This window comes from Hydra vulgaris, chromosome 09 (genome assembly GCF_038396675.1).
Source record: "Hydra vulgaris chromosome 09, alternate assembly HydraT2T_AEP".
Lineage (NCBI taxonomy): Eukaryota > Metazoa > Cnidaria > Hydrozoa > Anthoathecata > Hydridae > Hydra > Hydra vulgaris.
The window spans coordinates 16,476,905-16,499,167 of record NC_088928.1 but is presented as its reverse complement, the minus strand read 5'-3'; the positions used below and the strand labels follow the sequence as shown (position 1 = coordinate 16,499,167).

The following is a 22,263-nucleotide window of genomic DNA, read 5'->3' as shown; positions in this document are numbered from 1 at the left end:
ACCTTAAGTATAGTTTATTTACATTTGATTCGTTAAAAAAATAAAAAAAGTTTTCCGAGATTTCACCGAGAATCGAACCTGGATCTCCGTCGACTATTGCCCCCGCATAAACCTTTCGCCCAAATACACACTTACATTGGTAAATTTTAAATTTATTTAAATTATTATTTGCATTTATACTTGAAGACATTTTTAAAATGCGTAAGCAAAGAGCTTTGGGGTAGTATAAAGTATCTAAGGTAGCCTCCGTCTTTCTTTTTTTTTAATTAAACTTTTTAATTAAGAAAAAAAAAAAAGGAGGGATGGGGGGGGATATTTGAGGGGGGGTATTTGAGAAACGTACGTACTTTTAAGGGGGGGGGGGGTGGGGACATAAAAGTACGCATGGCAACAGGGGGAGGGGGGGTAAAATTTCAAAATTTTTGGCATACGTACTTTATGGACGACCCCTTACTAAAATAATAATAAAAAAATAATGAACCCATCGTCCATAATTTATTGTAGGTATGAAAAAACAATATTTATTGATTTTTGTTTTCATCGCTTTTTGATGACTTGGTTCCATCGATCAACAAAGATTTCTGTTTGACCTGGGTTTAGAGACAGCAAGAATTGCTTTTGTTCTTCATTTTTAGTAATTGAACAGTTAAAATCCTTAATTAGTTTTACTTGTCTTTTGGCCATATCATTAACAACTCATAGACTTTTTACAAATTTTACAGCCTGTTGAAACTCTTCATTTTGGATCCACTTGTCTGGACCAAAAGTAGTTGGTAATTTCAAAATGTTAAAAAATTTCAAAGTATTCTCTGTTACAAAACTTTCTAGTTGCAAATTTTCAATTGAAGTTAAATCTATTTTTATTTGTTTCTGTGGTTCATCCTCCCTAGCATATTGCATGGGAGGATGAACCACATGTCCAAGAATTGGTGTACACCAAACTAGCCAACAAGCTTATATCCTGAAGTGATTTTTCCTCTTGCCGTTTATTTGAACTGTCTCTTGAACATCCATATTTTCATTGAATATAAAATTTTGGCAATTCACCTAGTCATGTGTATGGCTCCAGAAGCCATCACATAAGCCCCACGATGGGGAACCAAGAAACAACAATTCCTTGTAGTCATCTTGATAATGTTGAGTAGATTCAAGAATTATTTAAACCCTTACTAGATGTAGTGGCACTACATCGTATGTGTATTTGTGTACACACAATGTATTTGTACACAAATAAAGATTTTTATGTACTTAGCTTAGCATAAATAACTGAAATAAGGAGCTGTGGGGGCTTTTGTACATAATTTGACTGAAGGTTTGAGTTTGAGCAGGTATCATCTATGTATGAAAAACTTTGGGCAAAATTTTTTCTATGTAGAAAAAAATTTGGTTTTTGTTTTCATTATTCTGTCATGTTTTTACATTTTCTAAAAAAATGTTTGAATTTATGTTTGTTTTTTTATTTATGTAGAACTTGCAAGTTGGAGATCCAGAATCTAAAGCTTCTCCTGAAGATCTAATTAGAGCAACAAAAGGAGTCACTTTAGCCACAGCAAAAGCTGTAGCTGCTGGTAACTCTGGTCGTCAAGAAGATATTGTGCAAGCTGCAAATATTGGTAGAAGATACTGTACTGAGCTTCTAATAATTGTCAAGGTTGTTATATTTTATTTCTTTTTATATAAATAGGGTAGGGGGTAATCTAAGCTTTTTTTTTATATAGCTACTTGACTTTAAGTAAAAAAGTATGCATAAGAAAATAATATTTTTTCTGAAAAAATATATCCTTAAATCTTAATTACGCATCATTTTTAGGGAATTCCATAAAAAAAAAGTTTTTTTATAATTATATAAATAAAGTTATTGAGTATATATCCTATTTAAATTATTTATTAAAGATAATTTCAATAGATAGTTTATATGAAAACGAGCTTTATATGTTCGAAGCACCAAATATAAAGTACAAAATAAATAACTTTTTATCTCTAACATCCATTTCCCAAAGAATGTAAAGCTTTCTTGTGGTTAATTACCACAGTTTTTTTTTTTTTCAACTGCTTTTCTATTTATATATATTTAATCGCTCTATAATTTTCTATTTTTAATTTATAATAGTATTTCTTTGGGTTTAATTTCCACATGTTTTTTATTACTTTTCTTAATATATAAAATAAATCATATTACAGCTCTCCATATTGAGTTTATAATAATCAAATTTGAATGTCCAAGTACTTTTAAAAATGATAAAGTTTTTGTAGAAGTAAGAATTTTTTATTTCTTATATAAAAAAATTTATTTAAAGCATATATAAAATAGATGCATTATTCTTCAAAACTGCTACACTTTTTCAATAATAAAATACAATATATTATCACATCTTTAATGATCATCTAAACGAATCTATAGAAATCTATTTCTAGTTGTTTCATATGTTATCTTTACCATCCATGTTATCTTCTAATCTGTTTAGATTTTAATTTCATGCTTTTTTTTAAACATCAATATGTACATCTTACTTTGTTCTCAGTTATTATTTCACTGATTTGTAGTTAATGAATTATACAGGTTCATTTATTAATATTTAATTTTTTAGTTTTAAATTTTCATATTTACTTTTTTTTTTTTTCGACTAACAATTGTTTACAGTTTTAATAACTAATTTAAAAAATATATAAAAAGTGTTTTTAACACAAAATTTATTACATTTACCTTTTTTTATCATAAAGTTTTGAATATTGTTACGCATATTGTTTATTTTACTGATATTTAATTTTTTAGTTTTAAATTTTCATATTTACTTTTTTTTTTTTCGACTAACAATTGTTTACAGTTTTAATAACTAATTTAAAAAATATATAAAAAGTGTTTTTAACACAAAATTTATTACATTTACCTTTTTTTATCATAAAGTTTTGAATATTGTTACGCATATTGTTTATTTTACTGATATTTAATTTTTTAGTTTTAAATTTTCATATTTATTTTTTTGTTTTCGACTTTTGTTAAAATTATTTTTATATTTACTCTGTATATTGTGGTGGTTTGAGAAAATCATTTTTTAAAAATATTGAGATATATGTACACTACATCTTGTATTAAAAAAATCTCTTAATTTTTTTAGGCTGCTGCTTTTAATTCTGAATCAGAATCTATCCGCGTTGCTACCATTGTAAAAGGTCGCGACACAGCTCAAGCTTATTGTGAAGTTTTAGATCACGTTGCATCTGTTATAGTTCATCCAACACCACAAAAGAAACAACATTTAACTGTTTTATCTAAGAAAGTAGCTTTCTCTGTTGCTGAACTTGTAAAATCTGCAGAAGAGCTTAAAGGTATTAAGTTAATAAATTTAAAAGGCGTCATCTTGTAAAAATGTCAGCGAACTTAATATATTACACAATTGATTTGATATTTATAAGAATTTATTTTTTTAAAGGGGCTGATTGGGTGAATCCTGAAGATCCAAATGTTATTGCTGAAAATGAGTTGTTAGGAGCTGCAGCATCAATTGAAGCAGCTGCAAGAAAGCTAGCAGAGCTTAAACCACGAGCTCGACCAAGGGTATACTTATTTATACTATGATATCTCTATTATATATATATATCAGCCCTCGGAATTAGAAAAAATGAGGTTGGCATTATATTGCCGACCTTAAACTGTTAGAGGTTGTCATCAGGTTGGAAAAAAAATACAAAGGTTTTTCCATAAAACATAGAATTGAGGTCGGCGATTATTTGCCAACCTTAAATACTTTCAGTTCGAATGCCGACCCTAATTCCGAGGGCTGTATATATATAAAGTTAGTCTTTTTTAAAAACTATATGTTTTTAAAAAAGACTAACTTCGTTTCTATCACTTAACTTGATAGTTGTTATTTAATAAAACATATTTATATTCATTTTAAATTATGACATAAAATCTCATAAAACCATATTATTACTATCATTTTTATTATTATTGATTTTTGTTATTATTAAAAATTTTATTATTATATAAAAATTTGAACTTTAATTTTTTAATTTATTTCATAAATCATCGGATAAAACTAAAAAAATTAAGCATACAGTAATGTACGCTTTATTAGATGTAATATTAAAAAAACAACTGAAAATCACAACAGTCTAAGGAATTTTAAAAACATATAAAAACTAATTTAAACTACTCATAGTTAATTTAAAACAAAACAAAAAAACTCAAGTAGCTTGTATCAAAATATATCTATTTTATTATTCTTATTATCAATTAATTTAAAACATTTAAATTTAAAAAAAAATTCCTCAAAGGTTGGCCCCTAACAAAAATCGATTTTAATGTTTCATGCACAAATAACTTTAGTATAATTTTTTTTTGGTTGATTTCAGAGTTGTTAACAAGGCCAAAAGTAGCAAGGCCAAAAGTAGCAAGGCCAAGCCCAAAAGTTACAAGACCAAGGCCAAGAGTTTTAAGGTCAGGCCATGATTAAGAGTTTCAAGGCCAAGGCCTATCCAAACATTTTCAAGACCAAAGACTTTAATTTTTGCTTTTCGTTAAGGCCAATTATTAACGAAACTGTAGGTATTATTTACAAAAGTAGCAAGTGCTGTGGCGATAAAACCACATTTTGTAAAAATAGACCAAGGTTATACACAGAATTCAACAAAATCAATAAGGCCAAGGCCAAAATTTTCAAGGCTAAGACCAAGGCCAAGACCAACAGTTCAAATGCCAAGACCATGGCCAAGGCCTCAATTTTTAGTCTTAGGGCAAGGCCAAGGACTAACAACTCTGGTTGATTTTTAAATTACTGCGCAAATTTTTTGGACCTCTAGTAATTATTATTTTTTTCTTATAACTTTTTTTATTTTATAATACTTAAATTAACTGGTTTTTAAACAAACAATTTAAAATATGTTAGTTTTGACTCTTATTATTTTTGCAGTAGTAAATTTGTTTTGTTTTCAATAGTTTTTGAAATATGATAAGTTGACCATTTCATTATAACAGTGTTAATGGTTTTTAATAAACTGAGAATTTGATGACCAGAAATATTTCCAGATATCACAATGCATGATAAAGTAATTCAAGCCTTGCATCATGTTTAATTTTGACTGTAATATTTATTGTAAGAATTTTATACAATTATGTAAATTTTTTGTTTCATATTATAACCTATTACATTATTTGTTTAATTCTATTTTCATTACTATTTATATAGTAGTTAAAAATATTTTCCTTTCCTTATTTGTTTTACTTGTATTCATTTATTTTGTTAAAGTTAGTTTTGACAAGCTAGGGTTAGATTTTGATAGAAGCCTGGTTTTATGATAGAATCCTGCTTTCATAAAAAAAAGCTAGGGCCAGGCAAAGATAAATTAATGTTATAAACACAATTAACACAAAGGTTATGACAAATCAATCTTAATAAATGATTAAGTTATGATAAATTAGACAAAGTTATGATAAATCAACTTAACACAAAAGTTCACAAAAAAGTTTATAACTACTATTTAGTTAAAGTTTAAACTAAAATAATTATAATACAATAATATAGTGTAACTTGAAATATTATTGTCTGGGTCTGTTCGAAAGAGAGATTCAAAGTGTTTGTAAATGTAATAATTTGAAAGATCTTCATGTTGATGATAACATTTACTTTTATCAAGACACTGTAGAAAATATTAACCAAGTACTAAGGGAGCATTAACTATTTAATCCTCTGGATTTTCATGTAAATGGTAAATTATTTTCTGTTAAACTTATCAACTTGGGTAAGGAAACTACGGGTATATTTGTGTTTTGCCTGCTGCAATCATTCTCTCTAGCACTGATTTTTGTGATATAACTTTCTTTTATTTCTATGTTTTGAATTCTCCTTTTGTTGCATTTGGAATCCTTAGATTTTTTTTCAACGTAGGTTTAAGTTTACCCTTTTTACTTGAATTGTGTGAATTCTTATAAATGATATATGCTAATACAAATCAATTAATGAATATTAATAATAATAAATATATATAAGAAATTAAAAACTTTACAAGTTAATTGCGGTATGGATAAGCTAATTTGATTGGGTACACTTTTGTATCAATTTTTGTTTTTATTAATAAAATACAAAATATTAAATATTTAAGAAGGTTAAATATTGATTGCTTTTTGCTTAGTAAATGAAAAATACAACACAGACAGAAAGCCATTCCTTTTGATGATAAGAATATACTAATTCAAACAATTTTTAGTAAAAGACTCATTAATTTTTAGACTTCTAAAACTGTGGGGTCCTTGTGTTTTATTAAAGTTAAATTATTGTGTTTTAAATTTTAAATGATGTGCTTGAATGTTTTAAATTTTAAATAACATGCTCGAATGATTAAAGTTTTAAATGACATGCTTGAATTTTTTTATCTTAAAAATCTTATTGTAAAGTTTCCTTTTTTTAATGTTATTGATATTTTACAAATGTTGTTTCAAAGCAAATTTATTAAATAAAAGTTAGTTAATTTGAAAAACCTTATTAATTTTAAACCTTATTTGACCAATATTTTAACTTGCTCAACCAATATTTTAACCTATTTAATCAATGGGTTAACTTGTTCAACCAATTAACTTATTCAACTAATGTGCAACAGCTAAAAAGTTGAAAATAAAAGAGCCATACAATTTGTTTTGAATAAAGTTTTTGTATTTTTGAAACTATAAGTGGAGACAAAATAGTCTGTGTTGGAATTGAGTGAAATTTCAAAATATGTACTTTTAGTGTGTGATAGAGAGAGGGAGAGAAAGATTATTTGTTAAACAGTATTAAAAGGTTTATTAATATTAATAATCGTTAAACACCATTAAAAAGTTTATTATTATTAATAATTGTTAAACACCATTAAAAAGTTTATTAATAGAATTTAAAAATAACATTTTTATGTTTAGGAAGCAGATGAGTCACTCAACTTTGAGGAGCAGATTTTAGAAGCTGCTAAGTCTATTACTGCAGCTGCTGGTGCTCTTGTTAAAGCTGCAACTGCTGCTCAACGTGAATTAGTAGCTACTGGAAGGGTAAAAAAAAAAATTATCCCTCATATTATTTCTAAAATTTTGTTAATAGTTACTTTAATTTATATTTAATCTGTAAGAGGGGGCTTATAATAGGTAAAACTTTAAAACCATAATTTGGAACTTGGAACTGAGTAAAAAAATGTGTGTTGAAATGTTATTTCCATTGTTTTTAAGGTTTTTTTAATGGTTTATTTTATTTTTGATTACGTCTTTGAAATTTTTTCTCATATGGATTTTTTAAAGTACTCTAACGTTTTGAGAAAACTTGATTAACTTGGTAGAGGAAAATAACATTAGTAACATGGAATCAAGGCTTTTGTAAGTATGTTAATTTTTCTGCTATCAAACTTGTACAACACATTTTTTAGAGTTTTTTTACTAGTATTTAACGGGGGCCTGGTTTTTAGACTCCTATTATAGGCCCCACCTTATATTTCTAATTTATTATACTTAAATAGTATATTCTAAGATAATGTTTAGGTTGATGTGACTTCAGAAGGGTCTGGAGATGGTCAATGGTCACAAGGACTTATTTCTGCTGTTAGTTTTGTTATTGCATTTAAATTAAATTTTAAATTTCTGATGTTATGTTTTATGTTTATAACTTTGGTGTGGTGTTCCTTAGGCTCGCCTTGTAGCTGCTGCTACAGGCTCTTTGTGTGAAGCTGCCAATGCTGCAGTACAAGGAAATGCTAGTGAAGAAAAACTTGTAGCTAGTGCAAAAGCAGTAGCTAACTCAACTGCCCAACTTTTACTTGCTTGTCGCGTTAAAGCTGATCCAAATAGTAAATCACAAAAGGGTTTACAAGTAAAATTAGTTCTATAGTTTTTATGTAATTAAATAATAACAACTTTTTAATTTTATTGTTTAATGTTCTTGCATATTATTTTATTAAATATTAGCTTATTTATTTATTAATTTATAAATTGTTTTTAAGTATTTTTATTTTCGCTAACTTTTTTAGTTTCTATGTTTGAAGCATATTTTAAGATTTACTTTTAAGATATACTTTTCATGTTTTAGACTGCAGGTGCAGCTGTTAAACGTGCTGCTGATACTTTAGTCAAAGCTGCCCAAGGTTCAGCTATGTTCCATTATGAGGAAGTTGAGGTCAATGTCAGTAAATCACTAACTGGAGGTTTTAAACAAGAGTTAGAAATTCAAGAAGAAATTTTACGTAAAGAACGTGAACTTGAGATAGCTCGCTCTAAACTTCACATTATACGTAAAGAACGTTACAGACCTGAAGAAGATGATTAATGTGCATAACAGAAATAAAGTTATAGAGAGTTCAGAGGAAAACAAGATTACTGTCCAGATAGCAAGAATTGACCAAATATTTGAACAAACTTTATAAACAGACATGTTTTATATATATATAAACTCAAGTCTTCTTCAAGACTTGTTGACATTAAATAAGATAAAAGATTAAATTTTTTAATCGACTTGCTTAACTTTCTTAGATTCTTACTTTTCCTTGTAAATAAAACTTGATTCATTTTGTTCTTTAAATTTCTTTTTTCAAAATTTTTAACTTAAATTAGAATTGATATTTAAATTTTTAGTTGCATGTTGTAGTATTTTTTATGTTGTAGTTTTTTTTTTTTTAATATCTTAATGAAAGAAAGAAGTTTTCATTTTATAACCTTGTTTAATTTTTTGTAGTTCACAAGTTCCTTTATGAAGTGCCTATTATGAGTCCTCTCTAAATAACTAATATATATTTCATTGTTATATTGGCTTTTTTTTGATATATATATATATATATATATATATATATATATATATATATATATATATATATATATATATATATATATATATATATATATATATGTATGTATATTTATATATATTTTTATATATATAGGTTTATGCAATAACATCCACTGATGAAGATGGCCAATGGTCTCAAGGTCTTATATCTGCTGTATGTATTAATTATTTTTAATTTTAGTGTTTTGGAAAGTAAAAAACTTCATAAAATTGTTATAAAAATTTTTTATCTCAATTAAAATATAAAGATGACTTTTGCTAGAAATACCATAAACAAATATTTTACACTAAAAGTTGCCAAGTTTTTAACATTTGTATATTAGGGTAAATAAAGTTTATTTTTTCTTAAAATTCATTCAGTTCATTTTTTCTTTTTCATTGAGATTTGGATTAAAAAAATTAAATTGACTTGTTACAATCATTACTATAAAAAAATATTGAATTTTAGAAGATAAGGTCCACTAAATTTAATTTCTGGTTACTAACTTGTGCATTTTATAGAAATGTTACAGTTTTTTTTCTCATACCTTAAAAAAATTCACAAATGATTTTTTTTTCAAAGTATGCTAATATGAATGTTTAAAAATTGAATTTAAAAATTGAATAACTATTTTTGAAAAATTAAAAAAAAGTTTACAAAAATCATTAGTTTCAAAAAATACCTATAAAATAATATCTGTTTTCAATTTTCTCAAAATGCTTTATGAGTTGATTTTGGAAAAATGATTTAACTAAATTATATTCTGACCTTTAATTTAGTTGATTATAACCGTTTCTTGTGATCTTTTATGATCATTGATTGTGATTCATGTTTCTTTCTGGACAACTGTTTCTTTTGATCTTATTTTAGAGTTAGAACTGTGATTAATTTTTATTTTCGTTTCACTTTCAGCTAGTATTTAGCTTCACAACTTTTTGTAGTTTTACCAATAAAGTTGAAAACTATTTATAAAAATTTATCTGAAAAATACCATTTTTCAAAGCCAATGTATATGGTATGAATATATAATATATATGATATAAATATGTATTACATATGATATAAATATACAATATATGTGATATAGATATATGGCATAGTATAGTATAATATAATAAGCTGCAGCACATTTAAATAGCAGTTTTAATAAAGTGGAGCACATCAACAGTAGATGACGCCCTGTGGCAATTTAGATAACTAATTATTATACATGTTTAGTATCTTAAATGATTTGACATCTTTCACATTTGCTTTGTGTTCAGATTTTCCATTGTGATTGTGAAAATGTCAAAGCTGACAGTTCTTATTATTTCTCATCTAAGTTGTGAGTGGTTAGGATTGTGTGTTATCAATGCTATAAAACACTTTGTAATACTGAATCATATCACTATGTTCACATCTGAGGTCTAAAGGAGTGATGTTAAAAATTTTGCATTCAAAAAGATCTATATCTTTTTGGATGTAAGGATTCCATGCTAGCACTGCAAATTCAAGGTGTGGTTGTACATAGCAAGTATATAATTTCTTCCAGAGATTAACACCATGGCTGATAAAAACACGTTTCATTAGAGCAATCATGTTGGCTGATTTAAGGATTTAAACATTACTTATCATAAACATAATGTTTTATAATAAAAATAATAAATAATAATAAAAGCAGAAATACTTCAAAATGTATATAAAAATGACCTTTAGTCTTCCTTTGCTTATGAGTGTATACAATTCAGGTGTTATTTAATTAGTTGGCAGCTTTATATGCTTGTGCTAATGGTTTAAGATTAATTAAAACATTAGGCTCTTGTTTGCAGGTAGTTTTTTGCAAAGCAAAAATTTCATAATAGTGTTGTTAGATAAGGTTGTTTACATTAGGTAGGTTGTGTAGTTAGACAAGTTTTTACCAACATGTAAAACTTCACATTTATCAATAATTAAATGCGTTAGCCATGTATTAGTCCAGTTAATAAAATTGTCTAGATTAGTTTGGATTTTACTTAAAATCATTAAATATTACAAATCTTTTTCACAGATAGTTTTTGCAGGGTTGAATTAAGTATTAATAGTCATTAAGAATGTAGTTAGATGTAGTTATTTTTTACCAGCATGCATAAATTTACATTATTAATATTTAGATCCATTACCCATGTGTTATTCCAGTTAATAATACATTATTAACGTTATTAACTGATCTAGACAATATAATTGTCTAGATCAGTTAATAACGTTGTCTAATAAGTTTAAAGTTTACTTATACTGCTGTTGACATCATCTAAATTTATTTGTGAAAGTAGTTTAGTGTCAACATAATTTTAGGTAGGACAGACTATTGGGAAGGTCATATAAGTTATGAATAATACAGGACCAAGTACAGAGCCTTATGGAACTCTGCTAACATCGTCAGCCTATTTCAAAACTGATTCACCAAGAACTAAGTGTTGTGTTTGGTTAAATAGGAAAGAGTTTAGCCATTTGTAAATTTTGCCTTAGATTTCATTTTTGAATATTTATCTAAGAATATTTTGTGAGAGAATTTGTCAAAGGCTTTAGCAAAGTTAAAAAAGATTATAAATTATATCAACCGATTTGTTGTTTGAGATGGATTCAGTTGCAAAATTTAATATTTCTAGAAGGTTTATTACACAAGCCTTGTTATTAACATAACCATGTTGATTTGGATTTAATAATTTATTTGTATTTAGGTGATCTTTTTTTTTAAAGTTCGAACCTCCGAATGCTTGAGCTATTAAAAAAGTTCGAACTATTTTGAGCTATTTTGAACTTTTATTTAGTTATGTTAAAACACACTAAAGTAACACAAAAGTATGTGTAAAAGTAATTATTTGTTTATCATCATTAACCCTTTCGTACCGGAATTTATTTAGGCGATTTAAAAAACGCAATACTATGCCACGTAAACACTTAAATAGATGGGTTTCCTTACAAAATAAGTTAAACAAAGTATATATTATTGGAAAGCAGGCAAAATTCAGAATCCGAAAATTAAATTAAAAAAGTAAAAAAATTGAACTGATGACGTCGACATTATTTCATATTGATGAAGTAGCATTGCGACTTTTAAATATTTGCTAATGAAGCCTTTCAAATAGCTAGCTATATTGTTTTAGAAGTGATTAAAGGCTTGTAGAACGGTGCACAATTTTTTCACCTTTCATTTGATGGGTTTTTTTTTTCTAATATAGATAACTAGAAAATAAATAAATAACATTTTTCTCTGGTGACGTAAATTTTTTGTTTTTTTTGTTTTACGTAATTTTGTTATTCAATAAAAATATTAAAAATACCTATAAGGAAAAGTAACTAATTTAATGGGATACTTTCCTTATTTAGATAAGTAGAAAATAACAAGCACACACTTTGTTTAAAGCAAAGAAAAATTTTTCAAGCTATTTTATTTATTATATTTAGTCAACACAAGTAATTATATATATAATTTTAAAAATAAAACTATGAATGCCACATATTCCAACAATTAGAAACTGAATCAAGGCATAAATGGACATTGCATAATGAACAAAAAACACGTGATCTACGAATACCTTTTAAATGGCGCTGGGACTGACCAACTAAAGTAGTTTTTCGAACATTTTCAGAACAATTTTTGCAATCTCTTGGCTTATCGTTCACCAAAGGTTTATGAACTCCAACATTTGTATGTCGTAGTGTAATGTGTTCATTTGAGTTACTAGGTCTCCCACTATTCTTAGATCTAGTACTTCCTATTAATTGATCAATAAGTTCCTCACGAAAACTTTGATGACTGCGGGCACGCTGGTCAGTAAACCAAGACTCTAATACAAATGCATTATGAACATATATTTCCAATAGGTGGTAAAAGATTCGCCTATACCATTTACTTGATTTTCTTCCACAATTATAATACTTCATGATTTGGTCTGCTGAATCTACACCACCCATGTTGGCATTGTAATCTTTAATTGCAGGGGGGCATGGAACATTTATTCCACCAACTGCCCCTTTTTTTCCCTTCCGCTTTACATATATCATACTGTTTGCTTGGAATAAATGTTCGGAAAGAGATTCTTCCTTTAAAACTTGTATGTTTGCTTGGAATAAATTGTCGGAAAGAGATTCTTCCTTTAAAAGGTATCATACTCTCATCAATGCAAATGTCTCTTTTTGGTTTATAAAGATTTCTGAATTTAGGACAAAGGTTATCTAGCAACATACGTACCTTGAAAAGTTTGTCGTAACCTTCATTACCCCTTGGTATTGCAGCTGTCTTGTTGCAAAAATGAAGGTAACGGTGAATTTGTCTAAATCGATCACAAGATATTACTTTACTAAAATTATGAAATAGCAAAAAACCATTGCTTTTGTCTCCAGTAATCATGGATACGAGGAAGTTTTAATATTCCCATGGCTAAACAGATTGCTATAAATACTTTGATATCATTTGATGTAACATCAACCCATAACATTCTATGCTTTATCGGAGAAGATTGTAACCTTCTTGAATGGTAGTTATTTGTTTCAGCGACAAGTTTTTGTATTAAAGCATTATCAAAGAACAATTCAAAGAGATGGATTGGTTCGATATTTCCATCACAATTAGGTATTGCAGATCTTCTAAATGTTGGTCCTGGTGTTGCTATAAATGGAATAATAGTTCTAATAGTTTTAATTTTTTTCCATTCTCTATTATCTTTACTAATATTAGGCTTCTTAGTCTTAATGGTATGAAGTTGTTTACTCGTTTGTTGTTTACGGATTTTTCTTTTATTATTTACAGTACCATTGTTATCAGCAAATGCTATTGCATAGAGTCCTTTATTATTAGTTCCTGAATTAATAATAGAAAAATCCACACCTATTTTTTCTGTTGAATCATCTTCGGAACAAACATATTCTTCAGATGATGAAGATGAAATTATTTCTGATGATGATGACCGACTTGCTGATAATGCCATAGTCAATGGAGCTGTTGTTGAGCAAATATCAGTTTTATTCTCTTCGAATTCGTTGTCATCAGACTCTGAAGACTCAGAAGACAAATCATTAACATCGTCCATTTCATCAAGGATTCGAAGAGCTTCATTCGGATCATTTATAATCCTATTTCTCAAAGCCATCTGCGCTGAAAACGTCTAACAACTACATATATTTTTGTCAATTATCTTTAGTGTTTTAAACATGAAAACTATCCGTGAATTGAAAGTTTCAAATTTCCTAAGCTCAATTTATGTCTACAAGCACAAAAGGTTATTATTTAAGACTAAAAAGGGTTGAACTAACTTTTAGAGAGGTGTTTTGATTGGTATGTCCAAGGCGCACATATGTGCGCCTTCGGCACGAAAGGGTTAATTAGGACAAAAGTAAATAATATCAATTAATACCCTTCATAGTTTGCTTTAAAAAAGTTAGTGCATCCAAAGTTTTGTCATTTAAAGAACTTTTTATTTTAGTAGCAAAAAGTTCAAGACTTGAAAAAGCTCTCTCAGCTTCTATGGATGTAGGAGGAATTGTTTGAAGAGATTTGAAAAGTCTAAATCTAAATACTTGGGTCTTGATTTGCTAGCTTCAAAAATAGCCAATTCCTTTTGAACAAGGTTTGTTCCAATTTCCCGATGGTCAAGTTTCATTTCAGTGTCTAATTGTTCAATAAAAAGTTATTTTTACTACTGTTTGCAACTCCAAAAAATGTTAAAACGGCATTAACTGCATGAACAGTTTGAATATCATCGCCAACTACAGTCCCATCTTCATCACTGTAACCTTGATCATAATCTACAGCTTTCTTATCACCATCAACAGGGTTATTATCAGAACCATGTGCATCAACTTTGTATTTTGTAAAGAGCACATCAGGCACACATAGATTAATAGCGTGTAACACATTTGATGTTCGAGTTTAGTCTCATGACCGATTTTTTTCATTAAGCTTGCTCCCTCAGTAACAGAAGCTACAATGTCTTTGTCCAAATTTAAATCAAATGAATTAAGCTTATCACTGATCAGTTTAATGGCTTTTGTTGCTGGCATTTTACCTTGGATTCTTAACGTTCCTAGCAATTGAAATCCTTCATTATGATGTAGATTTAAGTTCATATTTCTTCTATTTTTTACTAAGTATACTCATCAAATGTAAGGCTAAATTTACATTTGTCTTGAAGTTTCATTTTCAAAGAACTTATAACTTGTTTCTTGACTAACCTGACATATTTAATGACAAGATCGCAAACGGTTTTAGGACTTTGAGGAATTTGGTATCTCTATGCATGAAATGCTGCTCACAAAGTTTCACTTTTAGCAATTTGTGTGAAAGATGATTCCATCGATAGGTGAAAGCCGACTCAAAAAAGTTTTAGGGTCATCCTTGAAAAAAATTTCAATTTGCGGTATTTTGGCAGTAGGAGTGTTTGCTTTTGGCCTAGGGCGCAGAGTTATTGCATTTAAAAACTTAAATTTTGTGTTTATTTTTTTTTTAATGCCTTGTTATAGCTGTTGCTGTTGAGCTAAGTATTTTTTTGAGAATAATTTTACAGAGTTTACACTTTGAACTCTGTAATTCTTCGGAAAATTCGAAATAGCCCTATGCCTCATATCTTCTAGTTGTGCTTACATCTTTAAACTTATCCATACTTATTTTTTGTACAACTAAAACTTTTATTAGCTTATCAAAGCTATATTAACTCATCTTTTTTTTTAAATTCCGAAATTTTAACGATCTATTTTCAATTAAAAATATGTAAACCACTATTATAACTTTAAAACTTAAAAGTGGCGTTTTAAATCATTTGTTTATTTATATTCCATTTGTGACTCAAACTTTAAAAGTGTTGCTTTTGAAAGAAAATATTGCTCAACAAAAGTTAAGTGTAACAAAAACTAAAAAAGTCACAGTTTAAAAAAGATTTTGGTTTAACTGCTAAAAAATGATAATAAAAAACCTAATTCTGATATACATAAATGTTCGAACTTTAAGAGAAAAAAGGTTTGAACTTAAAACCTCTTAAAAAATGGCAAAGTTCGAACGTTCGAACCTGAACATGTTCGAATTGGAAGCCCTAGGTGATCTATTACAGATTTTTTTTATCAAAACATAGACCACTCTTTATGTACATGTGGACGAACTCCATCTGTTGTAATTGATTTGTTAGCGTTTAAATTAAGTACAAATTTGTATACAGTCATTGTTGTAATTATAAGATAACAGCATTCTTGCGAAAGTTGTAATTTGGTAGGGGATCATTTATATTCTTTTGTGCAAACACTGAGCTAAATTGCTTGTTAAGAGTGTTTGTAATTTTGGTTTTGCTAGTTATGCTTTTCTTTGTAACCATATATCCGTATATGATATAATAATATATGTACAATATAAATACATAACATAATATAAATATATAATATGTATGATGTAAATACAAAATGTATATGATAATGTATATTACAAGTTATTTTTATGGTACGTTTTTTTTCAAAGTTTACAAAATGTAAATAAATAGTTAACTTAATTCAACATTCAACAAGTGTTGGGTGCAACTATAGGTTGATTGTTTTTGTTGTTGTTGTTGTTGTTGTTTTTATGTGACAATTTTGTAGTTGTTGCTCTTATAAACGCTGCATTTATGTCTTTTCTGCTTATAATTGATTCTTTAAATGTGTGTTTAATACAGGCAAATACTGTTGTTGGAACCATTCTTCAACTGTGTGAGACAGCAAATGCAGCTGTTCAAGGCAATGCAACAGAAGAAAGAATTATTGCTGTAGCAAAAGGTGTTGCTAGCTCTACTGCGCAATTGCTACTGGCTTGTCGTGTGAAAGCTGATCCCAATAGTAAAGCTCAACGAAATTTACAAGTATAATTGATTTTTTTTTTTTAATTTTAAATTTATTCTATTATTTAAAAACAGAGTGAATTTTATAATAATTTTAAATAACATTATCAGCTACAGCAGTTATAACATTTAATTACATATTATGCTAACATTTTTTAACAACTTAGCATATTCTTAACAAGCATTTGTTTTTTCGAGTTAGACTCTATACGTCTTTTACACGTTTTTTAAACGTCCTCTAAACGTTCCAAAGTTTAGAATGTTTAAAAGACATTTAAAGGACGTTTAGAACGTTACTTTTAAAAACAAATAACCGTTGTATTACGTTAAAACAACGCACAGTGGGCCAGTAGGTGGACAAAATGGGAAAAATTTTAGTTGTTTAATCTTGAAAACCTATTTAATTTTAGTATCTACATATATTAGGAGAAATCTATTGATAATTTATTTATATTAAATCCCTTAGTTACCAGGACTCTAAGCATTTGAATATTGAGATAAAATAAAAAAAATAAAAAATTATAAATAAGTAATTAACGGTGACATCAACGTTGTGTTATATTTCAATTACATCTACGTTTTTGAAACAAAAAATTAGTACATGTTATTCTAGAGTATTTAGAGATAAGAAAAACCAATGTGTGAAATAAATTTGTCATAGCATGTTATCTCAGTTATACTTTGAAAATCACAGATTAAAAAAAAAAAATTTCTTAAGAAACTTATTTTTTGCCGCACAATAACTAATAATTACCACAATTTGCCATGTGTTGTCTTATATTTATTTGAGCTATATGATGCTTCAATCGAGTTTTAATTGATTGCTCGTCCCCTTAAATCCCCGTTCAGATTTTATGTATGTTTTAACTTGGTTGCTATGGTACTAAATTTTGCATAGCAACAACTCATTTTTACATTAACGTTGTTTTAACAGTATTTTACTTGCGCTAAATACACAATATTGGGGTATGTATTAAAATGAGATTCAGAATTCTTATGAGGTTAACTTTTTTTGGTTACTATGGATACCTTACTTTGCATAACATAGCAACAATATATTTTCGGTAGTTGTTAGTAATTTAATTACTAACACTGACAGTAATTTAATTACTTTTAATTTTAATTACTAACACTTGTAGTAACTTAATTACTAACAAGTATTAGTAGTCCAGGCGGCATATATATTATAACATTTTACTTTTAAATACAAAATACTTGTTACAATAATTATTTAGATATGGTTTTGTTAAACTTAGACATTCATAATTTTCTCCAAAAAAACAATCTTAGTATTTCAAAACAAAATATTACTGAAGATATATTAAAATTTATTCAGCCAAAATTTGCTGATTTTAAAGACGTTGATTTTAGACATGCTGTTCAATGATTTGTTTACTTGTATAAAAAAAAGTGGAAATCTGCAAACTATACTGTGAAAAATTTTGAAAAGAAGTTTGTGAACTGGCTTAATGAATATTTAATTGTCAGAAAAAAAGACAATGAACCAACTGCAAGTAGACGTGGTCGAAAACCAGTTGCATTTGATAATAGTTCTAATAAAACTAAAAAACGGCGTGTATCTTGTTTAATTGAATCTCATTCATCCAATGAATTATTTTTTGCTGCTAATAAAAAATTTAGAGATGAATCTGTTGTTATTGCTGCCAAGAATGTTTTAAATATATCAAATACAGATAAAGCAACTAAATATTCAGCAGACGAAGCACTGGCTTTAATAATTGATGCAAGTCTGACAAAAGCTTCCTATCAATTAATTAGAAGCGGAGCCTTGGAGAAAGAATATAACATCTACCCCGCTTACAATGATGTCAGAGATGCAAAATTGAAATGTTATCCTGCAAACATAACAGTGGAGGACTATTCAGCTTCAGTTCCTTTAAAAGATTTAATGACTCATACTTTGCAAAAAATCTGTGCAGTTCAGGAACCTGTGCTAAGGCACTTGATATTGAACAACAAAGCAATAAAAACAATGACACTAACGTGTAAGGCTGGTTTTGATGGTGCTACTGGCCAAAGCATTTATAAACAAGTTTTATCAGAACCCGGCATTAACAGAGATTTAAAGCGTGAAGAATCATTATTTATTACTTGTCTTGTCCCATTGGATTTGACTGGATTTAACAACAGCAACGAAAAGGTGCCTATTTGGAGAAATCAAAAGTCGTCCTCCACAGCCTATTGTAGACCCATAAGATTTGCATACAAAATGGAATCCAAGGAATCTGTGATTGAAGAAGATCAGTACATTAAAAGTGAGATAGAAAGCTTGGGTATGATTTTATTAGAGGTTTGCGGATCTTCTATTGAAGTGAATTGTATTATTGAACTTACAATGATTGATGGGAAGGTTCAAACAATATTATCTGAAAAAAATAACTCATACCAATGCTGTTCAGTGTGTGGTGTCTCTCCAAAAAATATGAATAGTCTTGATATCCTTAATATAGATTATACTAACAGAGAGTTCAAATATGGTCTTTCCAGTCTTCATGCATGGATTCGATTTTTTGAGATGTTATTGCACATTGCATATAAAAAAGAAACAAGAAAGTGGCAAGCAAGATCTAAAGAACACAAAGAAAAGGCATCTGTAGCTAAACAAAAGATTCAGACTGATTTTATAAACAAAATGGGACTTGTTGTTGATTTCCCTAAAAGTGGTGGTTCTGGAACAAGTAATGATGGCAATACCTCAAGGCGTGCTTTTGCAGCATATGAACAAACAGCTGAAATTCTGGGTATTGACCAAAACCTTATATTCAGATTTTACATTATCTTGGTAACGCTCTCTTCAGGATATGAAATAGACTGCTTAAAGTTCAAGGATTATTGTTTTGACACTTTTAGACTATATGTGTCCCTTTATCCATGGTATTACATGGCTCAATCAGTTCACAAAGTATTGATACATGGACATGACATAATTAAAAGCCTTACATTACCCATCGGACTTATGTCAGAGGAAGCTCAAGAGGCTAGAAATAAAGACTTTAAATCTTATCGCGAAAATTTCAGCCGAAAAACATCCAGAAAAGCAACAAATACTGATCTTATCAATAGACTCCTAGTTTCCAGTGATCCTTTTATTTCATCATTGCGTAAATCAACATCACACCAAACAAATCATAAAGCATTTCCTTCAGATGTTTTACAATTACTTAAACAATCTTCAAACGATATTATTGTTTTATAATTTTTTGATGTAATTTAAAATTGATAACGTTTTCTTGCACTATTTTTTGCTTTTATTATTCCTAAAACATTATTTACCTAAATACTCAATTTTTATTCAATATAGGTGGGTCAAAAATCCGATAAGATATTCAAATATCAATTTACCACTTTGTAACTAAGGAAAGTATCCGGTAACTAAGCAATATAAGTATCCATAACAACTAAATTTAAAAAATTATCACTTTTGTAAGAAGTGTGATCTCATATTGGTACTCATGCCAAATTTAGTGAATATAGCACTTATAAAATATCTGCAGATAACAAAAGTAGGTTGTTGCTAAGCAAAATAAAGGTATCCATAGCAACGAAATAAAAAAATATTACCTTCATAAAAAGTGCAGACATCATATTAGTACTCATACTAATTTTAGTGAATAATGCTCTAATATTAAATTAGTTATGAATTTTGTCCAGTAAAAGTGCATTCTGTGCAACGTGTTAAAAGATTTGTTTTATGACGCTAATTTTATTTGTTAAATGTTGTTGCTTATAAAGCGTATTTTTATAGACTCCTTAATTGTGTAATATGTTTTGTGTTTTAGTTATATTTTAAATGTAAATACAATAATTTTTTTTTTAATAACGTTTCTTATTTATAGATTGCTGGTAATGATGTTAAACGAGCTACGGAAATCCTTGTAAATGCTGCAAAATCAGATAACACAGAAGTTATTTCAGTAACCGTCAGTCAACGCAAAATGACGGGAATACGTCAAGAAAGAGAGGCAGAGAATGAAGTACTTAAAATTGAACGAGAACTCGAGGAAGCTCGACAAAGACTCGCTCAATCAAGAAAAGCGCAATATAAGAAATAAAGTTTAATAAAGGCTCGCCCAACCATAAAATTCGATACAAACTCGTCCGATAATAAAAATCGCAATAAAATAGATTAAAATAAAAGTATAATACTTTTTTTTTATTTTAAAGACTTGCATCACTAGTTTGTTTGAAAACACGGAGAAGAAATATTGGTTGGTTACTCGGTTCTGTAAAATAAATTAGATTTTGAAGAAAATTATTAAATATTCTAAAACATCAACTTTTAAGAAAATGTTTTTTATCTCTAAGATGATTATTTTATAGACAGCTAAACTTGTTTACCCAAATATTTTATTATCTTTTAAAAGCGCATTGGTTTTATCAACAGCTATGTATAATACTATTAATCTTTTTTTTTTTTTTCTTTTTTTTTCTTTCCTTAATGCACTGAAATTTTAAAATTCTATTAAACGTATACTATTTCAAATTTCAATTTTTTATATTTTAATCTATGCGTGCAAATAAAAACTTTTAGTTTATCGACTCAATACGTAAATTTTGTAACCTCTGCGATCGCAAGCGATATTATGGTTAACATCAATTTTTAGCTAAATGTAATTTTCTTTTAACAATTAAAAGATAATCAATAAAGATATTTTTTTCTTTTTGGTAACTGAAAATTGTCTAAATTACTCGGAAATTATTTATCGCTACAAATTTTTCTTAGGTTCAATATACATTGGTTTATATATATATAATCATTTTATATACAGTGGCGTCAAAATAAATAGCACGGGTTGATGTTATATATGTAGTGATATGTTTTCCAGAGATCAGAGTATTTGAGTTCTGAACTTTTTTTAGCCTAATAAAATATTAGTTTTAGAAGATAAAAAACTGAGTAAAAAAATAAATTAACTTTGTTAAAGAAAAAAGTTTGATCGTATAAAGGTACAGAATAAGGGGGCAGTTTAAATAGCACATCCTGTTAAAGAATTATCATTTTGTCCCTTTGTTATAAAAATCAAAGAAGTTCTTTGTATAAATAGTTAAGAAATTTTTATTTGAGGTAAATTAACATTTAGTAGGGTATCCTTTTGAGTGCTTGACAGTGACGACCCTTTCAACAGTACTGATAGACAAATTGACTTGTAAATTTTGAGAGATTTGATCTTTAATTTTTGGTGCGCCAGCAAAAGATTTAGCGATACGGACGATGGCTGCGTCTTCTCTGGGAGTTGTTTCCGTTTGCAAGACTTGTATTTTTTGTTGCTTAATGAACCAGTATTGTTAAATTAACAGCATTGATAACTTTTTTATGAGAACAACCCAATCTTCGAGCTATTTCAGAGTTGTTTAATTCTTGATCTCGATTTCTGTACTTGTTCTCGAAAGACATCTGTTCCATGTTTACCTCGTCCCATAGTTAAAAGAATACGATTCTTGTAAAATGAATTACATTTTTATCATTAAAATATTGAATATAATGATTTTCTTTTGATATAATACAAGAACTTTGTTGTTTTTTTTTAACAAAAAGTAAATGTGTGCTATTTAAAATGACCTCAAAAATTTAAACGCGACCGCTAAAATGCTCAAAACAAGCAATTTTGATAGTTATAAATGTCTTATGAGTAGTTTCGTTCAAAAAAGTAAA

The 22,263-nt window shown here is 28.0% G+C and overlaps 1 protein-coding gene across 8 annotated transcripts in view; it reads left to right on the top strand.

Annotated features, from left to right (window-relative positions):
* LOC100207482 (talin-2) overlaps positions 1-21,257 on the top strand; it is a 63,319-nt gene extending 42,062 nt beyond the window's left edge. For 4 of the 8 annotated variants that reach the window (XM_065804868.1, XM_065804872.1, XM_065804871.1 and 1 more), the window contains 7 exons: positions 1,469-1,651; positions 3,117-3,327; positions 3,432-3,556; positions 6,893-7,018; positions 8,890-8,949; positions 16,428-16,610; positions 20,447-21,257. In XM_065804868.1, the coding sequence (XP_065660940.1) occupies positions 1,469-1,651; positions 3,117-3,327; positions 3,432-3,556; positions 6,893-7,018; positions 8,890-8,949; positions 16,428-16,610; positions 20,447-20,662 (1,104 nt within the window). In that variant the 3' untranslated portion in view covers positions 20,663-21,257. Of the gene's footprint in view, positions 1-1,468; positions 1,652-3,116; positions 3,328-3,431; positions 3,557-6,892; positions 7,019-7,498; positions 7,559-7,643; positions 7,827-8,042; positions 8,665-8,889; positions 8,950-16,427; positions 16,611-20,446 lie in introns of those variants that run through there. The other 4 variants (XM_065804866.1, XM_065804870.1, XM_065804869.1 and 1 more) reach the window with 1 other exon arrangement.
* Positions 21,258-22,263: the final 1,006 nt, after the last annotated feature.